This window comes from Gossypium hirsutum, chromosome D04 (assembly GCF_007990345.1).
Source record: "Gossypium hirsutum isolate 1008001.06 chromosome D04, Gossypium_hirsutum_v2.1, whole genome shotgun sequence".
In the NCBI taxonomy this organism is placed as follows: Eukaryota; Viridiplantae; Streptophyta; class Magnoliopsida; order Malvales; family Malvaceae; genus Gossypium; species Gossypium hirsutum.
Genome location: NC_053440.1, coordinates 42,929,588 through 42,953,808, shown reverse-complemented (window position 1 = coordinate 42,953,808; position 24,221 = coordinate 42,929,588). Strand labels below are relative to the sequence as shown.

General features: G+C 34.2%; 3 protein-coding genes across 3 annotated transcripts; 1 reads left to right on the top strand and 2 right to left on the bottom strand.

The window, feature by feature from the left end:
- Window positions 1–15,489: 15,489 nt before the first annotated feature.
- On the top strand, window positions 15,490–17,454 carry LOC107899664 (cell number regulator 8). Its single transcript, XM_016825432.2, has 3 exons — window positions 15,490–15,904; window positions 16,478–16,680; window positions 16,995–17,454. The coding sequence occupies exons 1-3, from the start codon at window positions 15,625–15,627 to the stop codon at window positions 17,223–17,225; spliced, it is 714 nt and encodes a 237-aa protein (XP_016680921.1). The 5' UTR covers window positions 15,490–15,624; the 3' UTR covers window positions 17,226–17,454.
- Window positions 17,455–17,792: 338 nt separating this feature from the next.
- Window positions 17,793–19,404, bottom strand: LOC107899665 (DNA-binding protein S1FA). Its single transcript, XM_016825433.2, has 2 exons — window positions 18,959–19,404; window positions 17,793–18,141 (listed from the first exon to the last, which is right to left on the bottom strand). Exons 1-2 carry the CDS (start codon window positions 18,986–18,988, stop codon window positions 17,923–17,925), a joined length of 249 nt encoding a protein of 82 aa, XP_016680922.1. The 5' UTR covers window positions 18,989–19,404; the 3' UTR covers window positions 17,793–17,922.
- A 1,255-nt stretch (window positions 19,405–20,659) lies between these two features.
- Window positions 20,660–23,366, bottom strand: LOC107899663 (L-type lectin-domain containing receptor kinase VIII.1). The gene has a single exon (XM_016825431.2). It carries the CDS (start codon window positions 23,032–23,034, stop codon window positions 20,950–20,952), a length of 2,085 nt encoding a protein of 694 aa, XP_016680920.2. The 5' UTR covers window positions 23,035–23,366; the 3' UTR covers window positions 20,660–20,949.
- Between the last annotated feature and the right edge of the window lie 855 nt (window positions 23,367–24,221).

Genomic DNA, 24,221 nt, shown 5'->3' with positions numbered 1-24,221 from the left:
ATCAATGCATAGAAAATTTACATATACTTACAAAAATAAAATTATAATACTTTAAATCTAAAAAGTAGTACAAAATCAAACACAAATTTATCTATTTTTCCCTTCATTTCTTTTCATCCCCTTCTTCCATTAAAAAATATAATAATTTATTTGACGCTCCAACTCTATAAAAAATTATTTTGGTCATTTATTTAATTTTTCGCGTCTTTAGGCTCTTACACTTGCATTATTTGTTAAAGTACTCTAAAATTTATGGAAAATTAACTTTTATTACTTTTGCTGACATGGCATACATTAATTAATTTTTAAAAATTTAAATTATTAAAAAATAATTTTTATTATTTTTATTATTTTAAAAATTTTACAAAATTAATTAATTATTGACATGTCATCCACATGTATACCATATTAGCAGAGTTAATAGATGTTGATTTTTCTATCCATTTTGAGGTAATTTGACAAATAACACAAATTTAAGGATTAAAAGAGACGAAAAATTAAATAGATAACTAAAATAATTTTTTTTAAAATTAGAGGATCAAATAACTCATTATGTTAAGAAAAAAAAACTATCACCTATCATGTTTTAAAGGCAGCACTTATATAGTGCTAAATGTTTTTTTTTTTGTGACAATTGAGAATAAGGACGGAGTTGTTAGAGATTAGACCCAAACTTCGTACAACACAAATATTTTTATCACTAGGTCAAGGGGTTATTAGCAAATATTTTAATTTTTATATATGTTTATAGACGAGAATAATATATGTTTTAAAACTTTAAACAACTACGTACTCATTATATTTCTTTTTAACAATAAATGTCACAAAAGAGAGGGAAAAACTGAAAAGAAAGTGAAAAGGTTATCATATGATTGTTTTACTATTAAATTTAATTTTTTTTAAAATATAAGAACATGAATCTACCAAACACTAATAAATTTCCTACTAAATTTTAGAAATTCCCCATCAATTGTGGCAATAAAGTTATTTGGAGAACGATTCTCTCTTCTTTTTTCTCCTGAACTACAAAAACTCAAATATTAACAAATCTACCGTGAGATACTCTTAGTATTAGGGATGAGAATGGAATGTGATAGGATTGAATATTTTTAAATTTATTGTCAATTCACAATTGACATGCTCTACTTTATTACCCATCCATTCTCATCCTACTCCACCTCAACCCGCTCTACTTCATTATAGATGTATGATTTTGAAAATCATTATCACCTCCATGGGATGTTTGTGCATCCATTCTCACCCCACCCCGCTCCACTTCACTATGGATGTATAATTTTGAATATCATTATCACTTCCATGGGATGTTGGTGCATTCATTCTCACCCCACCCCACCCCACCCCGCTCCGCTTCAATTTAATTTTTGCTACTTATTATTTTAATTTAATTTTTGTTAGTTATCTTTAATGTTTTCAATATTTTAAATAAAAATAAATATTATATATAATTCTTCAAAAAAATTAAATATAAAACAAATGATTTTTTCTATAACACATTATTACAATTTTACCATTTTAATAAACATATATATACAAGGATAAAATGATAATTTCATATAGTGAAGCGGGGCAGTGCAGGGCAAGGCAAGCAATTATCATAATCGCTCTATACCCATTATCGAAAAAGAATTCAACCCCAATTTGCTCCATTTCCACTTTTCAAAATAAAAACATCCACTTGATTCAAAGTGTATCAATTCAAAATCCATCCGGCAATTCAGGTTTTGCCATCCTTACCTAGTATCTGTTAATATGCCTTTTGCCTCTTGTGTAGAAATTTGACAACTAGTATATGTTAATATGCCCATTTTCACCTCTTGAAGTTTGTTAATAGGCATTTTTTAAAGACAAGCTAAAGAAACTATCTCACTTTATGTGGTGCTTTAAAGCTTCATACCTCAAGCAAATTATCATCAATAGTAGCTATGTATGTTTGGAAAGCTATTTGTAGATTTTAGAGGACCCCTTAAATGGTCAAGTGGGTGGTGGTACTTAGGACAAAGGGTCTTATGACGCCTTACAAAGTAAGTTATTTAATAAGAGAACGATAGAGGAATTTTCAAATAATTCTGATTTTGAAGGGAGGATTAGAGTACGAATGTGCTTGCAAATCAAAGAAACTCGAAAGAGGAATAGTGATAGGGTAAATTAAGATACAAGAAGGGAACAATAACATATTAGGACCACTACAACTGAGGTTAAAGGGAATTCTACAAATCTTTTTGAGAAAGTTATGGTTGATTTGTCCTCTCGTGAAATTAAAAGGAATAGAAAATAATATGTGGATGATGCGTTTTGGATTTTGAGTCTCCAATTAGGGTCACAAGAAGAATGGTCTGTTGGATTTAGCGCCCTAAATGTAATATATTCATTTGTAAATTTGTAATTTTTTTAAACAAATTGGTTAATAAAATAATTCATGGATTACATTAATATATTTTGCATAATGTCCTCGTGTGGTTTTTGCATGCAAAACAAAAAAGAAGCAAATATTGACTTATTAGTAGTCTAATGTTTAAACTAATACTAAGTGGTATTACGTGGCCAGATCGTCATACAGAAAGACAACTTATATTAGTAGATGAACCTAAACATGTCCTTAGTCTAATCAGAAATAAGCAAATCAATTGAAAGACTAATATGCCGTCTATCAAGTCCAATTGGAGAGATGTCTTATCTTGGGCATTGAAGCATATGGCTTCTAGAAGATAGTGGCATGATATGATTGATTGGACTGATAGTACATCAGCTTGGACCAACAGTACATCAGCTTGGACCCAAGAAAAATAGATCTTGAATCCGTTATGAATTCATAGCCTAAGACTTAGGTAAATGATATCCTCTCAAGATATATGTTTTGCAGTGGGGTTGGTGAATTGATATCAGATGAATCCAGGACTAAGACACTAGCAAAAAATTAAGCATAATACTCAAGTATTTATGGAGAACGAGGGATTATAAGCTTGTGTATTCTAGAGGATATCTTACTCCTATCGGGTATACTGATTCTAACTTCCAAACGTGTAAGGATTCGAGGAAAGTGATATCGGGTTGTATTTTTGCCCTAGGCGACGGGTCCATTTTGTAGAGAAGTGTAAAGTAGAGTTGTATTGTTGACTCCACTATGAAGGTCAAATATGTGGTTGCTTTTGAGGCTACAAAAGAAGTAAAATGACTTCAAAAGTTCCTACGGATCTTGAAGTCGTTACTAGTATGGAAAAAGTTATTACACTGTATTGAGACAACAATGCGAAAATAGTTAATACCAAGGAAACCAAAAACCACAAGAGGATGAAACATATTGATAGAAAGTATCATATCATAAGGGAGGCAATTGCAGAAAAAATCTTGGATGTCGTCAAAGTTATATCCGAGGACAATCTTCCAGACTAGTTTACCAAGACTTTGCTAGCTAGGAGTTTTGAGAAACACGTGGAGAACATGGGAGTGCTGAAAATGACTAATCTACTTCACTAGGGTAAGTGGGTGACTGTTGGATTTGGTGCCCTAAGTGTAGTATATTCGTTCGTAAACTTGTAATTTTTTCGAATAGATTGGTTACTAAAAATTATTTATGGATTACATTAATATACTTTGTATAATGTTATTATGTGGATTTTAGATACAAAGCAAAATAGAAGCAAATATTAGCTCACTGGTTGTCTAATTTTTAACTAATACCAAACGGTATTACGTGGTCGGATCGTAATACAGAAAAATAGCTTATATTAGTAAATCAACTTAAACATGTCCTTAGTCTAATAGGAAATGAGCAAATCGGTTGAAAGACTAATATGTATTCTATTAAGTCCAATTGGGAAGATGTTTTATCTTGGGCATCAGAGTGGATGACTCTTAGAAGATAAAGATATAGATGTGAGTGAATGGACTGATAACACATCAGACTAGAGTCAACAAGAATATATCTTGAATCTGTTTATGGATTTATTCACCTGTGGCATTCATAGTGTGACATACCTTAATATTGAGCGGATGATGGACTATGTATGTGTAACTCGTATACTTTGATGTAAGTAAAAGCTTGAGTTCGAAGATAAGGAACCGAAAGCTAGTACGTTGGGTAAACAAATTTTGTAGTATGTAGCATTATTCAAAACAATGAAATTCATAGCCCAAGACATGGGTAAATGATATCCTCTCATTGGCACTACATGGTTGATGAAAAGTAAACGTGGTCACAGGTCGTTCGTCTTTGTGATGAATGACTTAATTGCTATTTGATAGTAGTTGACTTTTCATGAAGGAAGATGTAATGGTTCTTATGAGATAAAATAATATCATATTGGGTGAACAGATTTATCCCAAAGAGACTAAAGATATCCTAAGGGTAACAGACTTATGACAAGGTCATTGGACAAGCACAAATTAAGTAGCTTTCGTAATTGTATGTAATTGGGGAGAGCTCAATCACGATACTATAGTGGAATGACTTTGTGACTAAATGAATTTATAATTAATAGGCGAAAAGCTGGAACATAATTATAAATCATTTGAGCCTAATCACATATATTCAATTGGTGCCTCCGCTAGCTCGTTGAAACAAAAAATGAATTGAATGATTAATCAAATGAACAAAATGACTAAATGATAAAGTAAGAGAAATGTATTACATTTAGAAATGGATGTGGTTTCTCACTTAGTATGGAAATGATCTGAGAATTAATTTAAATTTTTTAATTATTATTTAATTAAATAATTGAAGTTCAAAAATAAAATTAAATTAATTGATCATTATGAAATCCATTGAATTTAGAAATTAAATATATTTTCTCATAAATTCTTTTACGGTAAAGTTGTCATGATTTTAGCAAAATTAGAATTTGGTTGAGAAAATTATTTAATTAGAAAATTAATTTACTGAAATTAATTTAATAAATAATGTCCATTTTGAGAAATAGAAAAGCATACTTGGCTGAATTAAATTATAAAGTGTTGGGTTAAAAATCCAAGAAGCACATATAATTGGATTCAATACAGGAGAGACTCGAACCCCAATTATAATACATATGAAGGGAGACACACCCTATTAGTTACCCCTCTCTCCTAGTTCAACTAGGGGATTGATTTTTTCTATTAAATATGTATTAAATCTGTAAATGGCCCAATTAGCCCAGGCCTACATAAACAAAAATATAAAATCAAATAATTTAAAACCAAAATAAATAAAGTCCAATTAATGTCGAAATTACAAACCCAAATTACACCAAGACCCAATCTAAACCCTAGCCCAATTTCAATGTGGCCCAAAACAAAATTCTTGGAAGCAGAAAACCTAGCCACATACTGCCCAGCGCCGCAGCCCAACCTCTGCCCTCGCACGTGAGTCGTCGCACGACTCGGAACCAGCCTTCCGCCACATCTGCCTGCAAAACAGACTAGGAGAGTCCAATACCAACACAAACACAGTGTAAAAGTAGAAAAAATAGGAAAATTTCGGGCTATAAAAAGCTCCGATCCTATGTATTTTTTACGGAGAAATAAACAGAAAACAAAAAAACAAGTCAAACATCGGTCTTATAAAGGTAGCTTTTTTATTTCGGCTTATTTATTTATTTATTTTATTTACTTTAAAGAAAACAAAAAGGTTAAAGATCGTACCTTTATTGCGGAGGAGGTGCCGGTTCTGATGAAAATCGGCGTTCCATAGGTCCAGGGATTGAAAATAAAAAAAATGACTTTTTATGTTCTGGCCACCGCGGGCAGCGGCGCCGTCGCCGGAGGTCGTCAGCCGCCGCGGTGGTCCGGTGACCGGACATTGGCCGGAGGGGGAGGGCTGAGAGAGAGTTGAGAGAAAAGAGAGTTTTTTTTTTAAAAAAGGAGGCTACAAATGTTTTTTTAGGGTTTTTTTTCTTATATAGACACCCCAAAACGACATTGTTTTGGGCTTGGCTTCTGATCCCCAAAACGATGTCGTTTCACTCCCTTAGTCCCTTCCTTACCCGCGCGTCAATCCGACCCGAAGGGAGGATCCGCGTGTTTTGCTTCGATGGGCTAATTGCGCTTCCAGCCCTTCCGCTTTTAAATAATTTTACAATCAAGTGCCTTTTGTTTTTTTAAATTCGCCCAGAAATTTGTTTTGCTTTACGATCTGGTCCCTTGAAGCTGCGCGTTTTGGAGGAGAAGGGATAATTTCTCTTTTAGTCCCTCCTTGTCATTCGCGCATTCAAATTAGTACTCCCCTTTTATTTATTTTCAAATTTGACCCCGAATTTTGTTTTAAAATTTAATTTAGCCCTTTTTTTGTTATTTTGGTTATTTTATTATTAATATTAATAATTTTTGATATTATAATAATTATTATTATTATTATTACTATCATTATTATTATTATTATTTTTTATATATCAATTTACTTAACCCCTTTTTTTATTTTATTCTATTATGTACTATTATTTCAAAGTTTTTTTTATATATTATTATATATTATTATCTAATCTCATAATGTATTAGTTTATATTTGTTTTTTATGTTAATCCAATATGATTTATATATATTTTAATGATTTTATTTTATAATACATATTTTAAAATTTATTTATATATACTTCTATGCTTTTAAATCTATATGTGTTATTTTGTATACTACTTATTTGATTTTCTCCTTATGCAACATTTAATTTAAAATTCATGTGTATATTATTATAATTTTTTTAAAATTTCTATTTTTGACATTTCAAGTTTTCATGTATATTATTTATTTTAATTCCTTTTTATACGTATAAGTTATTATTCATACATTGATGGTTTCAAATGTTCTATCTTTCATGCATTTTTTATTTTTTTTGTTTGGTGTTTCTTTAATTAACTTTCAATTCATTTAGTTTTCTAATATTGATGTTGGTATTTGCATGAAATTATGGTATTGATGTGTTGTGTATTGCTTACTTGTACTTGTTGATTGTTTGTCGTTCACTAGCGCACATTTTAGCTTGCGAATTATCACTTCGTGTTATATTATCGTTCATTGGCATTTTATTTCGTTTAAAAAGTTGCATTTGGTTTAAATATCGAAATCTTTCTATCCTTAAGTTTTCAAAATACTCGGTATCCAAGATTCTCGAGAAGATTGTGCCCTAACTTACTGGGCTTCAATTTTCCTCGTTGAATTTAGGTAAACGAGTACCTTTTTTCAATTCAAACATAAGAATTCCAAATCAAAGCTTATCTCGGGAATTCAAAACGTTATGTCCTAACTCATTGGATATGACATTTTGTTATCCTGAGACAAGGTTTTTAATAAAGGCAAACTCATGTGTCGTCTTTGGAACTTCAAATAATCGTGTCCTAACTTACGGGGTTTCGATTTCCTCATTTCATTGAAGCAAGACATTCGACCCAATCTTTTGAAAATAATAAATTTCAATAAAGATTTTTAAAAAGGGGAATCACTTTTCAATCTTTTTACGACATTCAACCTTAAGACATTAAATAATCAATTAGGTACCAATTTTGGGCGTTACGAGGGTGCTAACCCTTCCTCGTACGTAACTGACTCTCCAACCCATTTTTTTTGAAATTCGTGGACCAAAATCGTTTTTAAGGTGATCCGATCACACCTTAATAAAAGATCGGTGGCGACTCCAATTTTTATTTTTAATAAGTTGACCCTATTTTTGTTTTCAAAAAGTGGTTCCAACAAAATCCATTCTACTAATTCAACTAGAGCTTCACTTCCTTTCCTTATAAATAGATGGCACTAGTAGCGCTAAAAATACGATAAGTTACACACAACTTTTGAGATATTGTTGTTCTACTAAAAATAGTGAGAATTTATTTCTAAGTATAAATTCTATTTTCTACGAATAACAATTCTATCGGTTTCTATAAGTGAGATTTACTTTCCTACTGAAAGTAAGAAAATTAATTTGTGTTTTGTGTCTGATTCATAATTGTTCGAGTCCACACTTGAAACAATTCGTGGTATAAAAATAGCGGAGAAAACTGTTCGGTTGAGAGCTAGGAACATTTAGGATCCGTCTCGCTCAAACATATGTATTATTTAGGAAAAAAGTTTATTGCTATAAATATAACAAACAAGCTCGGTTTTCAAAATTTTTATTTTTTCGTTGTGCAAGAAAATCGTTTTTGAACTAGATTTTTTTCCAACAAAATGAAAGATTTATCAAGTGGGTTGCTCTGGCGACCACAATGAGCTTCGGATCCGATCTGACTTCCAGACTAAATTTTTGAGGTGTTACAAATACATGAAACAATTTTATAATATAAATTTAATAATCATGAATTTAATTCTCAATTTTCAATTTATCAATTTATACCCTTAATTTAAAAAGAGGTTGAGGAGGAGCCTGTCTGCATATTTATATTGGCACCTCTTGATGTTTTAAGGCTATTGATTAAATGAGAATGTATGGTAGTCAAGTTATTCCTCGCATGTGATTGGTTGTGGTGTGTGCCATTGTTTTTAGGTTGATTGTAGTTACTTTGGTACCAACTCGACATTTGTTAGTTTGGGGTAGTCTTCTTGGGCTTGTTAGTTTCCTTAAGCTTAGAGCTTATTCTCTTTAGTTGGTATAATTATGATTGGGTAAAAAAAAAATAGAAATCGAAAATCAAATTGAATTAAGCTGTTTGGGTGGTGTATAGAAAATGCTATTTTTATTCAATTTATAATTAATTTTAATTTTATGACGTAAAAATAAATATTTTATATTTAAAATAATGAAAATAACTTAAATTTTTTATATGAAAATATATACTTTAAAATTACCATATAAAAGTTATAGATATTTTTTATTTACTTTTAAATTTATTATTTCTAGAAATATCTATAAAAAAGGACTTTGAAACTTTACTAAGTAATATCCGAATGACATAAAATAAAGCTCATTTTGTTAAAAAACCTAAAATAAAAAAATTTAATATGAAAATATTGGGAACCAAATTGAATCAAATTATGATGAATGGTTAAAAATATTTTAAAAATCTAATCGAACTGAACCAACCTCACTGTAGGTATAACAAATACCATATGCTCGTGACTTATAGATATATTTAAATATTCATGATTTGGATTGAAGCATGTGTCATATTTAAAAATAATTATTATTCTAGTACGAGACCTAATCAAAAGTTTATTTTATTATATATATATATTTAAAATACTAAAAAGTATATGTTAATTTTTTTATTTTTTTATAGTTAAATTTCAATTGATGTTATTAATTAATATTTTAATATTAAAAATAAAATATATAAAATTTTTTTGATAGGAAATATAATTATTAAATATTAAACTTGTTGGGTATGCCTCACATTTATTAAAAAGTTTGCAGGCACTTAAGACAACAATCAACAAACAATTGAAGAAAGACTAAAACAGGCCCTGCGTCGTGACGAGCAGGTAGGGCTCGTCGAGACAATGCGATGTAAAACCTAGGCAGATTTGGCATCGATGTCGTGACGATGAGAGCTAGCATGTCACAACGTGTTGTCCTATTTGGCAGCCACATTTTAGACTTTAAGCAGGACTTCTTCTCCTAGTTGAACTCTGATTATTCCAGGTATATTTTAGTATAATTAGAACTCTAATCTTAGCCTATATAAATGGGTCATTGTATCCTTGTTTTGATATGTCAACCAGAAAGGGCTTTTCTTGAGGGCGTATGAGTTTGGGTGAGAGTTTCATGGTAACTATGGAGAGAATTTTGTTCCCAAGTTAGGACTTCTTTTTCGGGGTTTAGGTTTGTATATTTAGTATATTTAGGTTTATTTTTTCCATATTGTACTCTCGTTTATTTACTCGTTTAGTGAAAAGTTAAAGCCTCCTTTGCCCGTGGTTTTTCCCTCTTTGAGGGTTTTTTACGTAAAATATTTTTGTTCATTCTTCTCCACTTTTAATATTTCATTGTTTATACGGGTCGATCTGTAATAAATTGGTATCAGAGCTACGATTTAACTTTCGCAGATCGACTCATTCAATGACACAACAATATTTTTGGATATCGAGAAGTTCGACGGATCACAAATTTCAATTTCTGGTAGTTTCGAATAATTACAGAGGTAATTGATGTAGCTAAGAACAAGGGTGATGATTCGTTGCTCTCTATATAATATGGTTGAAGGTGGAGTCGTATCGAATGTCAAGCATGTGCTTGATTTAGAGAAGAATCTCATCCCTTTTTTTGTCTTCAGGACTTGAATGGTTCGAAGAGTGTTTGAGGTAATGTTGGTCTTAGAGGGTTACAATCAGGTGGAGAGAGTTGATGTTTTCTCTCTTGTTTGGGTATTACTGGCCCTTTTTTCATTATACAACTTTGATTTGAAGATTGAGAGTCTTTTAGTTTCCAAGTTCGAGCACAGTTTAGACTTGGTTAACATTATGCAAAATTCGAGTTTGGCCCGTGACAGAGCATGAAAAAGAAGGCGTGATAAATATAAGTCAAGGTGGAGATCATGGGTATGCATCGCATTTACTGGAAAGTTTACAAGCACTTAAGATAACAATCAACGAACAACCAAAGAAGGGCCAAAACAGGCTTGGCGTCGTGACGAGTAGGTAGGGCTCATCAAGACAATGCAATGTAAACCTTAGGAAAATTTGGCATCGACGTCGTGATGAGGAGAGTTAACACGTCACGACATGTTCTCCTATTTGGCAGCCATGTTTTAGACTTCAAGCATGACTTTTTCTCCCAGTTGAACTCTAATTATTCTAAGGATATTTAGTATGATTAGAACTCTAATCTTAGACTATTTAAATGGGCCACTGTATCCCTGTTTTGATATGCCAATCAGAAAGGGTTTTTCTTAAGGGCGACAAGATGTAGTCGCATATGGTTTTTGGTGAGAGTTTGTGGTAACTATGAAGAGAATTTTTTTCCCGAGTTAGGAATTCTTTTTCGAGGTTAAGGTCTGTACGTTTAGTACATTTATTTTCTCAATAGTGTACTCTCATTTGTTTACTCATTTAGTGAAAAGTCGAAGCCTCCTTTGGTTGTGGTTTTTCCTTTTTGAGGATTTTCCACGTAAAATATTTGTGTTCATTCTTCTCCACTTTTACTATTTCGTTGTTTATACATGTCAATATTTAAAAGGGATTTCCAGTGGTTGCTTGGTGTTGAAACCTTTTTGGAAATCGACTTTTTATTTTGAAAATGAACACGGAGTCGCCACCAATCCTTTTTAATTAGGTGTGATTGGGTCACCTTGAAACTTAATCATTTTAAGAAAAGGTTAAAATTACTAAAACGGTAATTTTTGGTCTACGAAATCTAGGAAATATGTTCGAGAGTCGGTTACGTATGAGGAAGGATTAGCACCTTCATAACGCCCAAAATTGGTACCTAGTTGATTACTTGAGGTCTTAGTGTCGGACATTGAGAATTTGAAGAAAATTTAAAATTCGATCCCCCTTTTGCATGATGTTATTCCCAATTAACTTCATAATGCCTTCATATTACAAGTTAATTAGGAATAAAATCATGCCCCGTAAGTTAGGCCACGATGTCTCGAGTCCTTAAAAATAAGAATAATCGCCATTTAAATATTACTTAAGTCTTATGTGTCTTGAATTTTAAAAGAATGTTCAATTATTTCAGTTCTAGGAGAAAGCCGTACACTGTAAGTTAGGGCACGATTTCTCGAATCCCCTAATTAAAGAATATCATCTCGGTTCTAATTATTTCCTATGCGTCGGGTAAAAGCGAATATAACATTTAATGCAATATGCGATTAATTTATTCGAGCATGGAACGATAATAGATGAATATTTAAGCATGTTATATGATATGGTAATGACAAAAATTGAATAAAATAGCTAAAATGTGTAAAAACGGGATGGAAATATAGCAAAATAATAATAGTAATAATAATAATAAAAGAATAAAGATAATAGTAATCGTGTTAGTAAATAATAATGCAACTATAATAGTAATAATATTATTAATCAATGATAATAATATCAATAATTATGACATGATTAATACCGTAATAATATAAATAAATAACATAACAGCTCAAAAATAAAATTGAAGATTGGGGCTAAAGCGTAAATAAAGAAATTAAAAGAACCATAAACTAAAAACATAAAATATTAAATAAAGGACTAAATTGAAAAGGTAACAAAATTTAAAGTATAAATCATAAAAAAACAAAAAAATAGAACATAAAGGATTGAATTCAAATAAAATAAAAAAGCACGGGGACTCAGAGGGTTATTTTCCCTACGCTTGTACACTTGTCATTCCTTTAGTGGGTCAACAATGGGTTAAGGGACTGATTTGTAAGGAAATAAAATTAAAGGGATAAAATATAAAAAAATAAAAAGGTATAGGACGAAATTTAAAAAGAAAAAAGCGGAAAGGCCAAAATAGCAAATAGACCCTCATTTGAAAACGCACAGATCCTGGATGGATCCGGATCAGGTCATTAGGTCAGCCCCAAAAAGGTGTCATTTTGGGGAATTTGGAGCCATTACGAAACAGCGTCATTTTACTAAACCTATATAAATTTAAAATATTAATAAAAATCATTTCAAAACCTGTTTTTAACAAAAAAATTATTCATTCTTTTTTTTCTCTAAAGTCTTCCTTCGTCCTGCCATAGGGCGGTGGGTCTCTGCCGTGGCCACCGGTCATCGGCGACGACTCCTCCTGTGGCTAGAGTTCCCCAAAACCTCTCCTTTCGAAGCCCTTTGTATGTAGAACACGGATCTGTGGTCAAAATCCCTAAAAATCTGATCAAACTCGACAAAATGAACAAGAAACCCTTCGGTTTCTCTCATTCCAACGAAGCCTTGGACAAATCTTAAGGGATTCGGAGGCCCTTTTAATGCCATGGGAGGCCACCTACGATGGTGGTGAGGCAAGGTAAAACAAAATTTTAAACCTCTTTGTTTTTTTTTTTATGTTTGCTTCGAAACAAATAAAATAAATAAAAGAACCACCTTTTTTAAACTCTGTTATTTTTTTTTACTTTTGATGTTCATGTTTTACAAAAATTATTTTTGTTTGGATTTTATAGCCGAAATAAGTTACATCATACTACTTTTTTTTCTTTTCTTTTATGCCATTCTTTGCTTCTACATCTCTGTTCTTTGTCTTATTTCTCTTTTTGTAGGTGGTCGTGGCAAGGTCAACGGCGTTGGGGAGCCACACTTTGCCATTTTGGTGAAATAAATGGGGCAAACCTCGCGCGACGTACCCACTGATGTGACAAAATGGAAGAGTGGCAGCGGCTAGTGAAGTCTTAGGGGATTAGGGTTTCTTTTTGTTTAGGTTTAGGTAGTGGGCTTTAGGGTTTTTTTGGGCTTTTAGTTTTTTTTTTGTATTTGGACTGGTTTTTTATTGGACTTTACTTTTTTTTTTTAATTTCTGTTTTAACTTGGGTCAGACAAAATTGAACCTCTACACTTGGAATTTGGAAGGTGTTCAGAAGGTCAAGTCGGTTATGTAGATTCAAATTATGCCGAAGACTTAGACAAAAGATCTCTTACAGGTTATCTGTTCACCTTCAAAGATTGTACCATTAGTTAGAAAGCCACCCTTCGATCCACTATGGCTCTATGGACTACCGAAGCTGAATACATGACAATCACAAAAGTTGTGAAAGAAGCCATTTGGTTGGGAGGTCTATTCGAGGAGCTAGTTGATAAAATTGACAAAATTATCGTATATTTCCATAGTCAAAGTGTCATACATCTCACGAAATATCAGATACATCATGAAAGAACAAACCATATAAATATTTGGTACCACTTTGTTCGAGAGGTGATCTCTAATTGGATGTTTAGATTCACAAAATCGAAAAAGAGAACAATCCAACAAGCATGATGACAAAAAGTCTTCCAATTTCCAAGTCTAGACATTATTTGGACTTAGTAAACATTTGATAGAGAATGAATTAGGCCCCTGGCGGGGCTCAGCAAAGAATGTGTTTTAGAAATACGAGTCAATGTAAAGTTTGTGGACTGTGCCTCGCATTTCGGATGAAATAGGGTTGACGTTAGGACAAGGAAGAGTCAACGACTCAAAATCAACGTCATGGCGAGAAAATTCGCCATGTCTCGATGACGCGATGAAAGACATCCTGACGAAGCAGCATGCCATGACACGACAAGGCGATGTGTTCCCTATTCAACTGGGTTTCTTCTCCCAATTAAACTTTGTCATCTTTTCTCAATTAAACTCTGATTATTCTAAGGATGTTTTAGTCATATTTGTACACGAAATTCAGCCTATAAATAGGCCTCTTAGCAACCCTAGATAGTTAAGAATAACAGCAACAAAATTAAGAGTGTTTGTGGGAATTTCAAGAAAACTTTGTATTTCTTGTTTGGGTTTATTTGTTTCTCCATCTTCTACTCCCCTTTTCAGTTTTTTTTCCATTTTAGTGAAGTTTTATTTGCCCGTGATTTTTTTATCCTTTTTGGAGGGGTTTTTCTACGTAAATATTTATGTCAATTTTTATTTATTTATTTTCATTTGTGTCTGTTTCATAATTCGAGTTCAACCCAATAAAACTACAATTATTCTGTGTGTAATAACATTGCTAAAATCATCCACAATTAGTCGATTAAGTTTCGATGGAGTTTGTTCAAATTTGTCAACTCCAAATACTTGTGAAAACTCCATGAAGAATTCAAAATTAGTAGATTTAAAAAATTCAAATTTAATGTATGAGATAAAAAATTTAAAATCAAATAAATTATTGTATTCGTTATATTGCAATTCTAGAAAAGAAATTTATTGAAAGTTGGATCAATAATATATGGACCAATCTTTAAACAGGTTTACCGACAAATAAGTTATATCGTGTAATTAGGTGAGGAGGTGGAGACTTGCTGGGCCCATCATTGGCCCATATTTTGCCTTTGGACGTTATAATTACTTACGGATAAACTAAAGATATCAAAGTAAAAATAAATTAATAGTCTTAGTGTGGGTTTGGACGGGTGGTATGGTGCAGTGTGGTGTGATTAATTTATTTTTTGTCTCACACTACAATATGATACATTATCCAATCTTACCATCGCTGCTGTTTTTACACTAACCACAGATAAACGCACCGCCCACCCTTAGTTCGATTGGCATCGTAAAAGTTAGAGAGGGGCTATGAGTAGTACTAGGTATTGTATAAAAAATACAGATATGATAAAAAAAACTACAATGAAATTAATGAAAAAAAAGGAACTAATGGTCTAATTTTGGTTTTAGTCCCTATACCATTTAATGTTTTGGTTTTAATTTGATTCTTCCGACTTTATATTATACTAGTTTTATTTGATTAGGAGAGGTGGAAGGGGATGTGAATTGGGTCATTACACTTAGTAGGTTAAAATTAATGATAATTATAGTGTATGCAAATTATTATTACTAATATTGGATCATAAAATTAAGGACCATGTAAAACTAATACTAAATTTAAATAATTACTTTAATTGGCTATTAGTTTGGATATTATAAAAATAGAGACCAATTAAAAATGAATGACTAAATCTGGAATTTTTACATAATCCAGGGACTACAACTAACTTCACGCGCATTGGTTCTTACACCCAAGACCAAAACCTTTTTTTCTTACGTTTTCCCTGACAAGTTTTAGATCCATCTCTTGGAATCAAAAAGAAATGGCCAACAACAACAATCTAGAGGAATCCAGCCCTCTTTTGAGCAAACAAGTTAGTGTTGAAGAAGATGAGAAGAAGAATCTAAATGTTAACAACTCCACCGACGTGGCAGCTTCGCCGGCAGCTAGGACCGGAGCTGGGTTCGGGTGGACCGCCAATGGTCTGCCCTTGGTCCACGGGAGTGTCGTCGGAGAACCTATGGGCCGGTCTCAGTGGGATTCCTCCCTCCTCGCTTGTCTTGGCCGTAACGATGAGTTTTGCAGCAGTGACGTTGAAGTTTGTAAGTTTTTATATAGTTTTATTTGAGAAATTCCTAATTCGATCTGTTCAATTTGGAATTTTCCTGCATTTAGAAGCCAAATCATAATTGCTAGGCTGAACTTAAAGCTTTAATTCTGCTTTCATTGTCTTTTCTTTTTTCTGAATAAATCCACCTTTGGAATTAGAGGGGAAAAAGAAGAAAAGGAAAGGAAAATCAAACGGCCATTTATGATTATGCATGAATTGGGTTGCAACGATTAAAAGGATGGGTAGGAATTGTAATGTTGTTCATTGTTTTTAAATCCATGATCAATTAATTTCTGGTTAATGTTATCTTTTTATACAATCTCATAAGATTTGTTAATCTGACTACTGTTTTTTAATATTCAAGTCTGACATATATATCTTTTTAGGTACATAAATATGATCATATCATTCTTCAAACACCATAATATTTGTATCACACAAAAAACTTCATGTAATTCGAATAACATGTACGAAGCTTGGAAGTTAGCACATTTTCATGGTCATTTGTTTCTAAAAGAATGTAGAATAAAATGTTCTTGATTTGGAATTATGATATTTTGGTCAGGTCTACTAGGAAGCGTGGCCCCTTGTGTGCTGTACGGAAGCAATGTTGAAAGACTTGGATCTGCACCTGGGACCTTTGCAAATCATTGCTTGCCTTATTCTGGTCTTTACCTGATTGGAAATTCCTTTTTTGGCTGGAATTGTCTTGCTCCATGGTTTTCATACCCTACCCGAACTGCAATTCGGCGCAAGTTTAATCTGGAGGCAAGTGAATCTTATTGAGACCATTTTTTAACCAGCTCATTAAGCATATAGTATGGGTTACTTTGGGTTTCGGTTTTTCGTTTATCCTTGTTTGATTTGGTTTTCAGAAATTTCTGACATTCTGTGATGTTTTTGCTGGGGAAGTCCAATGTTCTAGTTTATCCTCATTTTCATACGCATTGTTGACCTACAATGGACTACTGAGTTTGTTGATCTCTAGAGTTAATTTGTGTTTTTGTTATGCATAGAATCAACTATGGAAGAGCTTTCAATCGCAAAGATTTATTTGTTGTGGTTTTCTTTGCAAAAAACAGGGTACCTGTGAGGCACTTAACAGGTCAGGTGGATGCTGTTTGGAAGATGAAGTGCAACGTGAACAGTGCGAGTCCGCCTGTGACTTTGCAACACATGTTTTCTGCCATGCATGTGCTCTTTGCCAGGAAGGCCGTGAGCTTCGTCGAAGGTTGCCTCACCCAGGGTTCAATGCTCAGCCTGTGCTGGTCATGATCCCTCCTGGCGAGCAGACCATGGGCCGTGGTGACTGAGTTCATGCTGGTCATGTCCTGAATTCGAATAGCTTGTTGCCGCCTTGTCCATGTTTTTGTCAGCGTGATGTCATGCGATAAAATTGTGTTGAAGGTTATCTATGTTGTTCAAACTCTACCCACTGAAGTTTGATTGCTTGTTGTGGTCAAGCACAATAACATATTGATGGACATATGGTTTTTAAGTATTTTATGTGTATAATATAGTAAATATTACACTTCTTTTCTATTTCTTTTTCTTAAAAGAAATTGGTGCTTTCACAATTCACAGTTAATACTTTTTTTCTGTCTCTTTTTCATATCTCCTAGTTCTTGAATAAACTCATGTTGGATTCATAGGGTTGAATTTAACTTATAGAATCCATGTTAATCATCTAATGCGAGTATACTTAATATATTGTTTTCAGGTTTTTCTTATATATATATATATATATATATAAAAGGATTAAATCTTAGTTCGAACATGTATAGGTATAAGAACACACAAGTAGACATTGTTTGGGGTGATTTGTTCCTACGAATAGTTCATATGGAAAATGAAAAGGAAATAAAGAGTAGAGGGCAATAGATATGAGACAGATAAACTGCAATTAATGAAACAGAAAATCAGTATTTTACCTCCTAGTCTACCAAATATGAGATTAAGATGTTTGCTCAACCAAGACAACTCTCTGGAAACTAAACAGGAAGAAAATTGTTATTCTCCTGGTGCAGAAACTCCTTGCTTCAGCCTCTCTTTCTTCATCTTCTTCTTTGATGTTGGCTTCTTTTTTCTAGGTGGAAGAGTCTTCTGTGCATACGAGTAAAGTACATAGTTCCCAACAAGGAATGTTAGCAGTAGCCCCCCAACAACCAGCAGCACTATCAAGCCAGGATTGAATCCTTTGGCCTCAGTTTGATAAATAATCTTGTTTCCCTATTGCATTAGCAGAAACTAAAGTCATCACGCATGTAATTTTGCACATAAAGACAACTAGCTGCTCAATACTTGTCTTCAGCCTGTTAATCTTTTCAAAATACCATAGAGAGCAAACAGGAAAACTTAGCCCTACTACAAAAGATCCTTGCTACATGAAAGATTCTATGAAGTATACGTGCATACAAACATTTCTGCAAAACATATACATCTATCATCAAGATTTTAAGAGATCACACTTACATTGAGACCCCAGAAATTTATCCATGGATACTGATAATTCAAATACCTATGTCTGTGTTTTAAGTAGATTGTTGACGAAATTATCGGATGTATCGCAAACTGAATGAAGAATTTTCAGGCAGTCAACTAAAGCTTTCATCTTTCACTGTTCTTTTATGTTTTTTCAGTCAGAATTGTGGAGAGGTATGGATGAACAAAAAGAACCCAACCCAAATTGACTGATCAAATCCCACATAAAGATAGTGTTAATAGTTTCCACGATGTTGCAGCTTTATTTCAATCAAAATATCGAGAAGAAGAAGAAAAAAAAACAGGATAGTTTGATAAGTTTGCATGCAAAAATAAACAAGTAACAATATCTTAATTAAGCATGAGAAAGAGCAAGAAAAAGTCTAAAAAAATGGGAATTAATTTGAAAAAGCACCACTGCACTAGATCGGAACTGTAACAAGTAATAAGCAAAGGAAACAAAACCAGATCTCTAAATTTGAACTGATTTAGCACGGATCTCATCTCAGTGAAAAGCCATTGAAATTAAGGGGAGCAAAACCAAGCGATCAAAGGAGGGAGGGACCTTATCGGCGAACTCGAACTCGTCTGACATGACTGCCAAGTCCAAGTGTCACGGACTTGGAGTTTTCCCACACATCCGTGCGGCCTTAGGCAGTTTTTTGGCTTAAAAACGCCTAAGTCAGCCTAACTTCCACCGATAAAGGATTCAACCGTAAAAACGCCTAAGTCAGCTCAACTCGCAACAATAAAGGATTCAACAGAATTCCCTTAAAGTTTCCACGAAGAACAGTGGAAGAACGAATTAAGAACGATCTTTGAAAGATGAACAAAAGCAAGAACGCTTGAGAGAAAAGTTTGAGTAAAATTCAGGAGTTAGTACAAATGAGGGGAGGCTCTCTATTTATAGTTGAGCTCCCCCAAAATCGATGGCTACAATTAAAAGCTGTATTCAATTAGGACTCTAAGTTTACAGAATTAGAAGCTGTGTACAATTAGAACTTCCAAGACTACATAGTCCTATCTTCATTATCGGGCCCATCAGGCTTCAATGTGACAGGCCTGTCCAACAGCTCTTTGAATCGGGCCAGTTCTCGTAGGCCAAATGATCCCCATCTGAGCAACAGACCTCCATTGGATGCATTTGGTGCGCTGGTCACGGGCTTTGAACTGCGGCCCGTGACACAAGTGCGAACTCAAGGTTGGAGCTCCTCACTAACACAAGTTGGGAACCAAAATAACAAAAACAAAAACCGGTTTCTGGTAATCAAACGAATTCGGATATCCATTTGGCAGTTGAATGGATCCAACTGATAATTGGACTTTGAACCCAGATAGTAACACGGCCCAGTGGATTGGGTAAAATCCAGTGAGTTTTATGGGACTTGGAGGGTTACTTTTACTTTTATTGTTTTTAGGTTATAGTAGAACCTATGTATCATGGCAGAGTACCCGTTACAAATAAAAAGATGTTTACAATATTATATTATAATTATAATTATTATTATTTAATTAAGTTCATCATACTGTTTCAATTATTCTAGTCATTTATAAATTATTACTTTTACATCAAAATATCTCATCATTATTTTAGTTTTCAATTTTTTCCATCTTTTTTTTAACTCTCATAGCTTGTATTTTTTTGCCAAAGCAACCCAAAAATTATGGAAAAGTTGATGTTTGTGCATTATGCTAATGTGGCATATGCCATTGATTTTTTTTAAAAAAATTTAGAAAAATTATATTTTTTTAAATAAATTTTTTAAATTTTAAAAAATTAATTAAATGCTGATGTGTCATCCACATAATAATCTATGTGTATGTCACGTCAGCAAAATAGAAAACGTTTAATTTCTTTTATCCATTTTAGGGTGATTTCAAAAAAAAAACATAAGTTTAAGAGTTAAAAAAATAAAATAAATGTAGGGTAAAAATGATTTTTTTTTTTGTAAAATTGAGGTAAAGTTGCCTCTAAAAACTGAGTTTTGAGCACCAGAATTGGGGGGGGGGGTCAGAGAGGGACTTGAACCAAGACAATAGTAGTAGTTAGTATTAAGAAATGCTTAATCCAGCAACTGGTTGTGGGCACCTTTGACTTTTTCCTCCTTTTAAAAGAGATACAAAAAGAGACGTGCTTCTGAATAAAAGTGTTTAAAAAGGAAGTAATCAGAAATAAGTTTAGAATCAAGTTTAGTACATACTTTTCTCCCAAACAACCCACTCCATGTAATTGCTTTCTCATTTTCCTTATTACCCAATTAAACAATTTTATAAAAAATGATGATTCTTTCCTTCATTGCTTTGATCCATGACCAACCGCCACTCAATAAAGTTTCTTAATTAAAAATAAAATAAAATAATAAATATGAAACATTTTTCACTGTACTTTACCAAGTGTCTACTCAAACCCCCATGTCTGCCCTTTGACAATGGGGATTGCTTGTGGAATCAACTAGGCAACCTTCAATCACTCCCCCCACCATTTTTCTTTGTCCCCAATTCCCTAAAACTTGTGCTTTTACATGTTATTGGGGAACTCAGCCCTTTTATTATTTATTAGACAAGGTCCGGACCAATGTGGCTATTTTCTGACGAGGAACTGAAGAAGTTTATCATATCGTTGCAGTCAGATACAGTGTCCTGCAAGCTCAACAATAGATGAGAAGTGCTGAAACTCATTGAGGGTTTAGCTTTTGGAACAATTGGGACCTGGGCTTCCCCCACCAGCATTTGGACCACGCCTCTCATTGTGGGTCTAGCCAGTGGGTCAGGGTGTGAACATGCTAACCCCACCAGGAGGACCCTCCTCATCTCACCCTCATTGAAATTACCTTCCAGCCTGGCATCAGCTGCAGCTAACAATCTCCCTTCTCTACGCAAACTCCAAACCCATTCCACCAAATTCCCATTCGCTCCAACTTTTGCCGCTGCATTGGCATTTCTCTCGATTGGTCTTCTTCCACTAGCCACCTCTAGAACCACAGCTCCAAAGCTAAACACATCCGTTTTCTCGGTTGCTCTCCCAGTTTGAAGATATTCGGGAGCCAAATATCCCATTGTGCCGGCAGCTACCGTGGCATCAGGCGATTTATCATGCTCAATTTGCCTTGCTAAACCAAAATCGCCTAGCTTTGCGTTGAACCCTTCATCCAGCATTATGTTGCTGGTCTTAACGTCTCTATGAATAACCTGGTGATCACACTCTTGATGCAAATAGGCCAAAGCAGAGGCAACTCCTAACAAAATTTTCTGCCTATGAGCCCATGGTAATGGCGTTCTGGCTTCAAATAATGCTTTATCCAGACTCCCATTAGGCATTAAATCATAAACTAATAAAATTTCACCTTTCTCATGGCACCATCCTTGCAATCTTACAAGATTGCGATGCCTAAGGGTCCCAATTATTGACAATTCAGATAAAAACTCATTCTTGCCTTGACTAGTATGACTACATCTCTTGACAGCCACAATGTTGCCATTATCCGGTAAAATGCCTTTATAGACAGTCCCAAACGCACCGTGACCGATAATTCTATTAGCATCGAAGCATCTCGTAGCTGCTTTCAGCTCTTTGTATCTGAACTCTTTTGGCATTTTGATAATCTCCGATGGAAAAGACTCGGATTTCTTCACATGCTTCAACTTTTTAGAGTAAACCCATATGAGAGCCCCAGCAAATAAGGCTAAAACGAAAGCCCCAGCCGTTACCACCCCTGCAACAGCCCCTGGACCTTGCTTACAAAGCTGGTTATGACAAGAAGAAGAAGACGAAGACTTACTCAAATGAGAATCTGAAGGAGCCAATGAAGGTGGCTTTGATTTAACAATATTAGCCGTTGGGTTCATTAAAGTAGCCGTTGGAGGCGGCGGAGAAGTTGAGTTGAAAGAAGAGCTAAAACTCCACCATTCAATGCTATGGACCTCGGTGCTTCCTTGTGTTGAGCCTGAAAATCCTACGTACATGAAATCATTAACATAATGATCGAGATCTAGAGGGAATGATAACATGGGCTCTTTAGGCTTCAAGGTTGAGTAAGAAACGGAGATATTGAAAATCCCAGATGAAGCATCGTATTCGACCCATGAATTAACGAGATCCCCACTTTTTAGATCAATATCTAAAGCCCCCAAGTCACCAACTTGAGAAGAAACCATGGTGTTGAGATCCAAACCAACATGGTTCCCATTAAAATCATCGAATTCTACGTCCATAAGAGTGTCGAATTCAACAGCAACGAACCCCGAGCCCCGACCCTTATCATCTAAGAGTCCCAAAGAGCCGCCGCCGGCGCCAATGAAATCACCATCCGGGGAAATGACAAAGGCTAAACCACCGCCGATAGAAGACGGGTTAAGGTTGGTAATGTAGAAGGAGAAGAAGGTGGAGAAGCTACAAGGAGAATGAGTCTGGGGTTCCCGGAATCTGACGGGTTTCGAGTACAAGGCTCTGCCGGCGACGGAAGCGGGTACTTGGAGGTCGCGAGTGAGTCTGACGCTCCCATTGTTTAAGTGAGCGTCACCAAGGAGCTTCAAGCTGCTGAGGTTTAACGTACCGAAATCGAACTCTGTGGCAGCAAAGATTCCGTTAAAGCTTGAGATAAAACAGAGGAAGAGAGGTAATGAGTAAGAAAATGACAACATTGTGGCTTCCCTTTGCAGTTTCTGATTATTCTCGAATGCCCCCAATATAAGAAAAAGACTGAAGATGATAATGCCTTGTTTGGGTGGGGAAATTTGTTGATGGTAAAATTGAGGAGATCTGAGGGAGGGATAACGAGGAAGAGTATATTTCTTTGGCTTAAAACATACCAACAAGGAATGAATGGTGTGCAGGAGGAAAGAGTGAGGGAATCCAATGAGCAGTTAAGAAGACAGGTGGCTACCCACGAAGGAAACACATGTATTTCTAACGGTTATTTTTCTTTTTCGGTGTTTGTAAAATAAATAAATTAAAAAAGAAGAAGAAGATGCTTTTTATCAGTGTTCCCATTCCCACATCTCAGTTTCGTCGCCCCCTTTACAAGGAAACAACATTCAGTTGCACGTGTCTGCGTGATTTCAACGCCCGTGAGTTATTTAGACTTTTGATTAAAAGAATATTAAACTTGATCTTCTTATGAGTCAAGTGTCAGCTTTTGGGTACTTGATTGTTTATAAATTAATATGGGAAAGTTAGATATTTTCTAATGGTGGATTGGGTTTGAAGATTACTGGTGGAGGATAATGGATGGCTTTGCAAGTTAAAAAATAAAGCAGATAAGGAGGTGAAATAGTAAGAGACAGAATGTATGGATTAATCCAAGGGTTGAAGTAGCACTAGTTTGTTGGTCGGTAACTTTGGCTTCGTCCTAGGCGTCAACCTACTATTATTGCAGCATGAGGCCCGTGACTTGAGATATCACAAACAATCCATCCAATGCAATATATGAGAATGCCTTGCTCATTTAGAATCTAAACTGAAAGCGTTAGTAAAGTCGAATTAGACTTTCAGCAATTAATATTCAGAATTGCACTTTTATAACTTTAATCACTTAATTTTATTTTACTAACACTTCCCATTTTAGTCTAAAAATATAGTTTGCTTTTTGAACGGTGTAAAATAGAGTTATGGAGATGGGAGAAAGCATTTATCTCCGAGGTGTGCCTTACAAAAAAAAAATAGAAGACGAAGAAGAAGCAGCAACTGGATCAATGTATGTATCACTCCACCCAAATACTCACTAGCTATAAATGGAGGATTGGTTGGATATTTTTCAAGTGCAAAAGAGGTTAGACAGGCTAATCCCTCGTCACCATATCTTTTCATCCCAATGATGAATGTTCTCTCT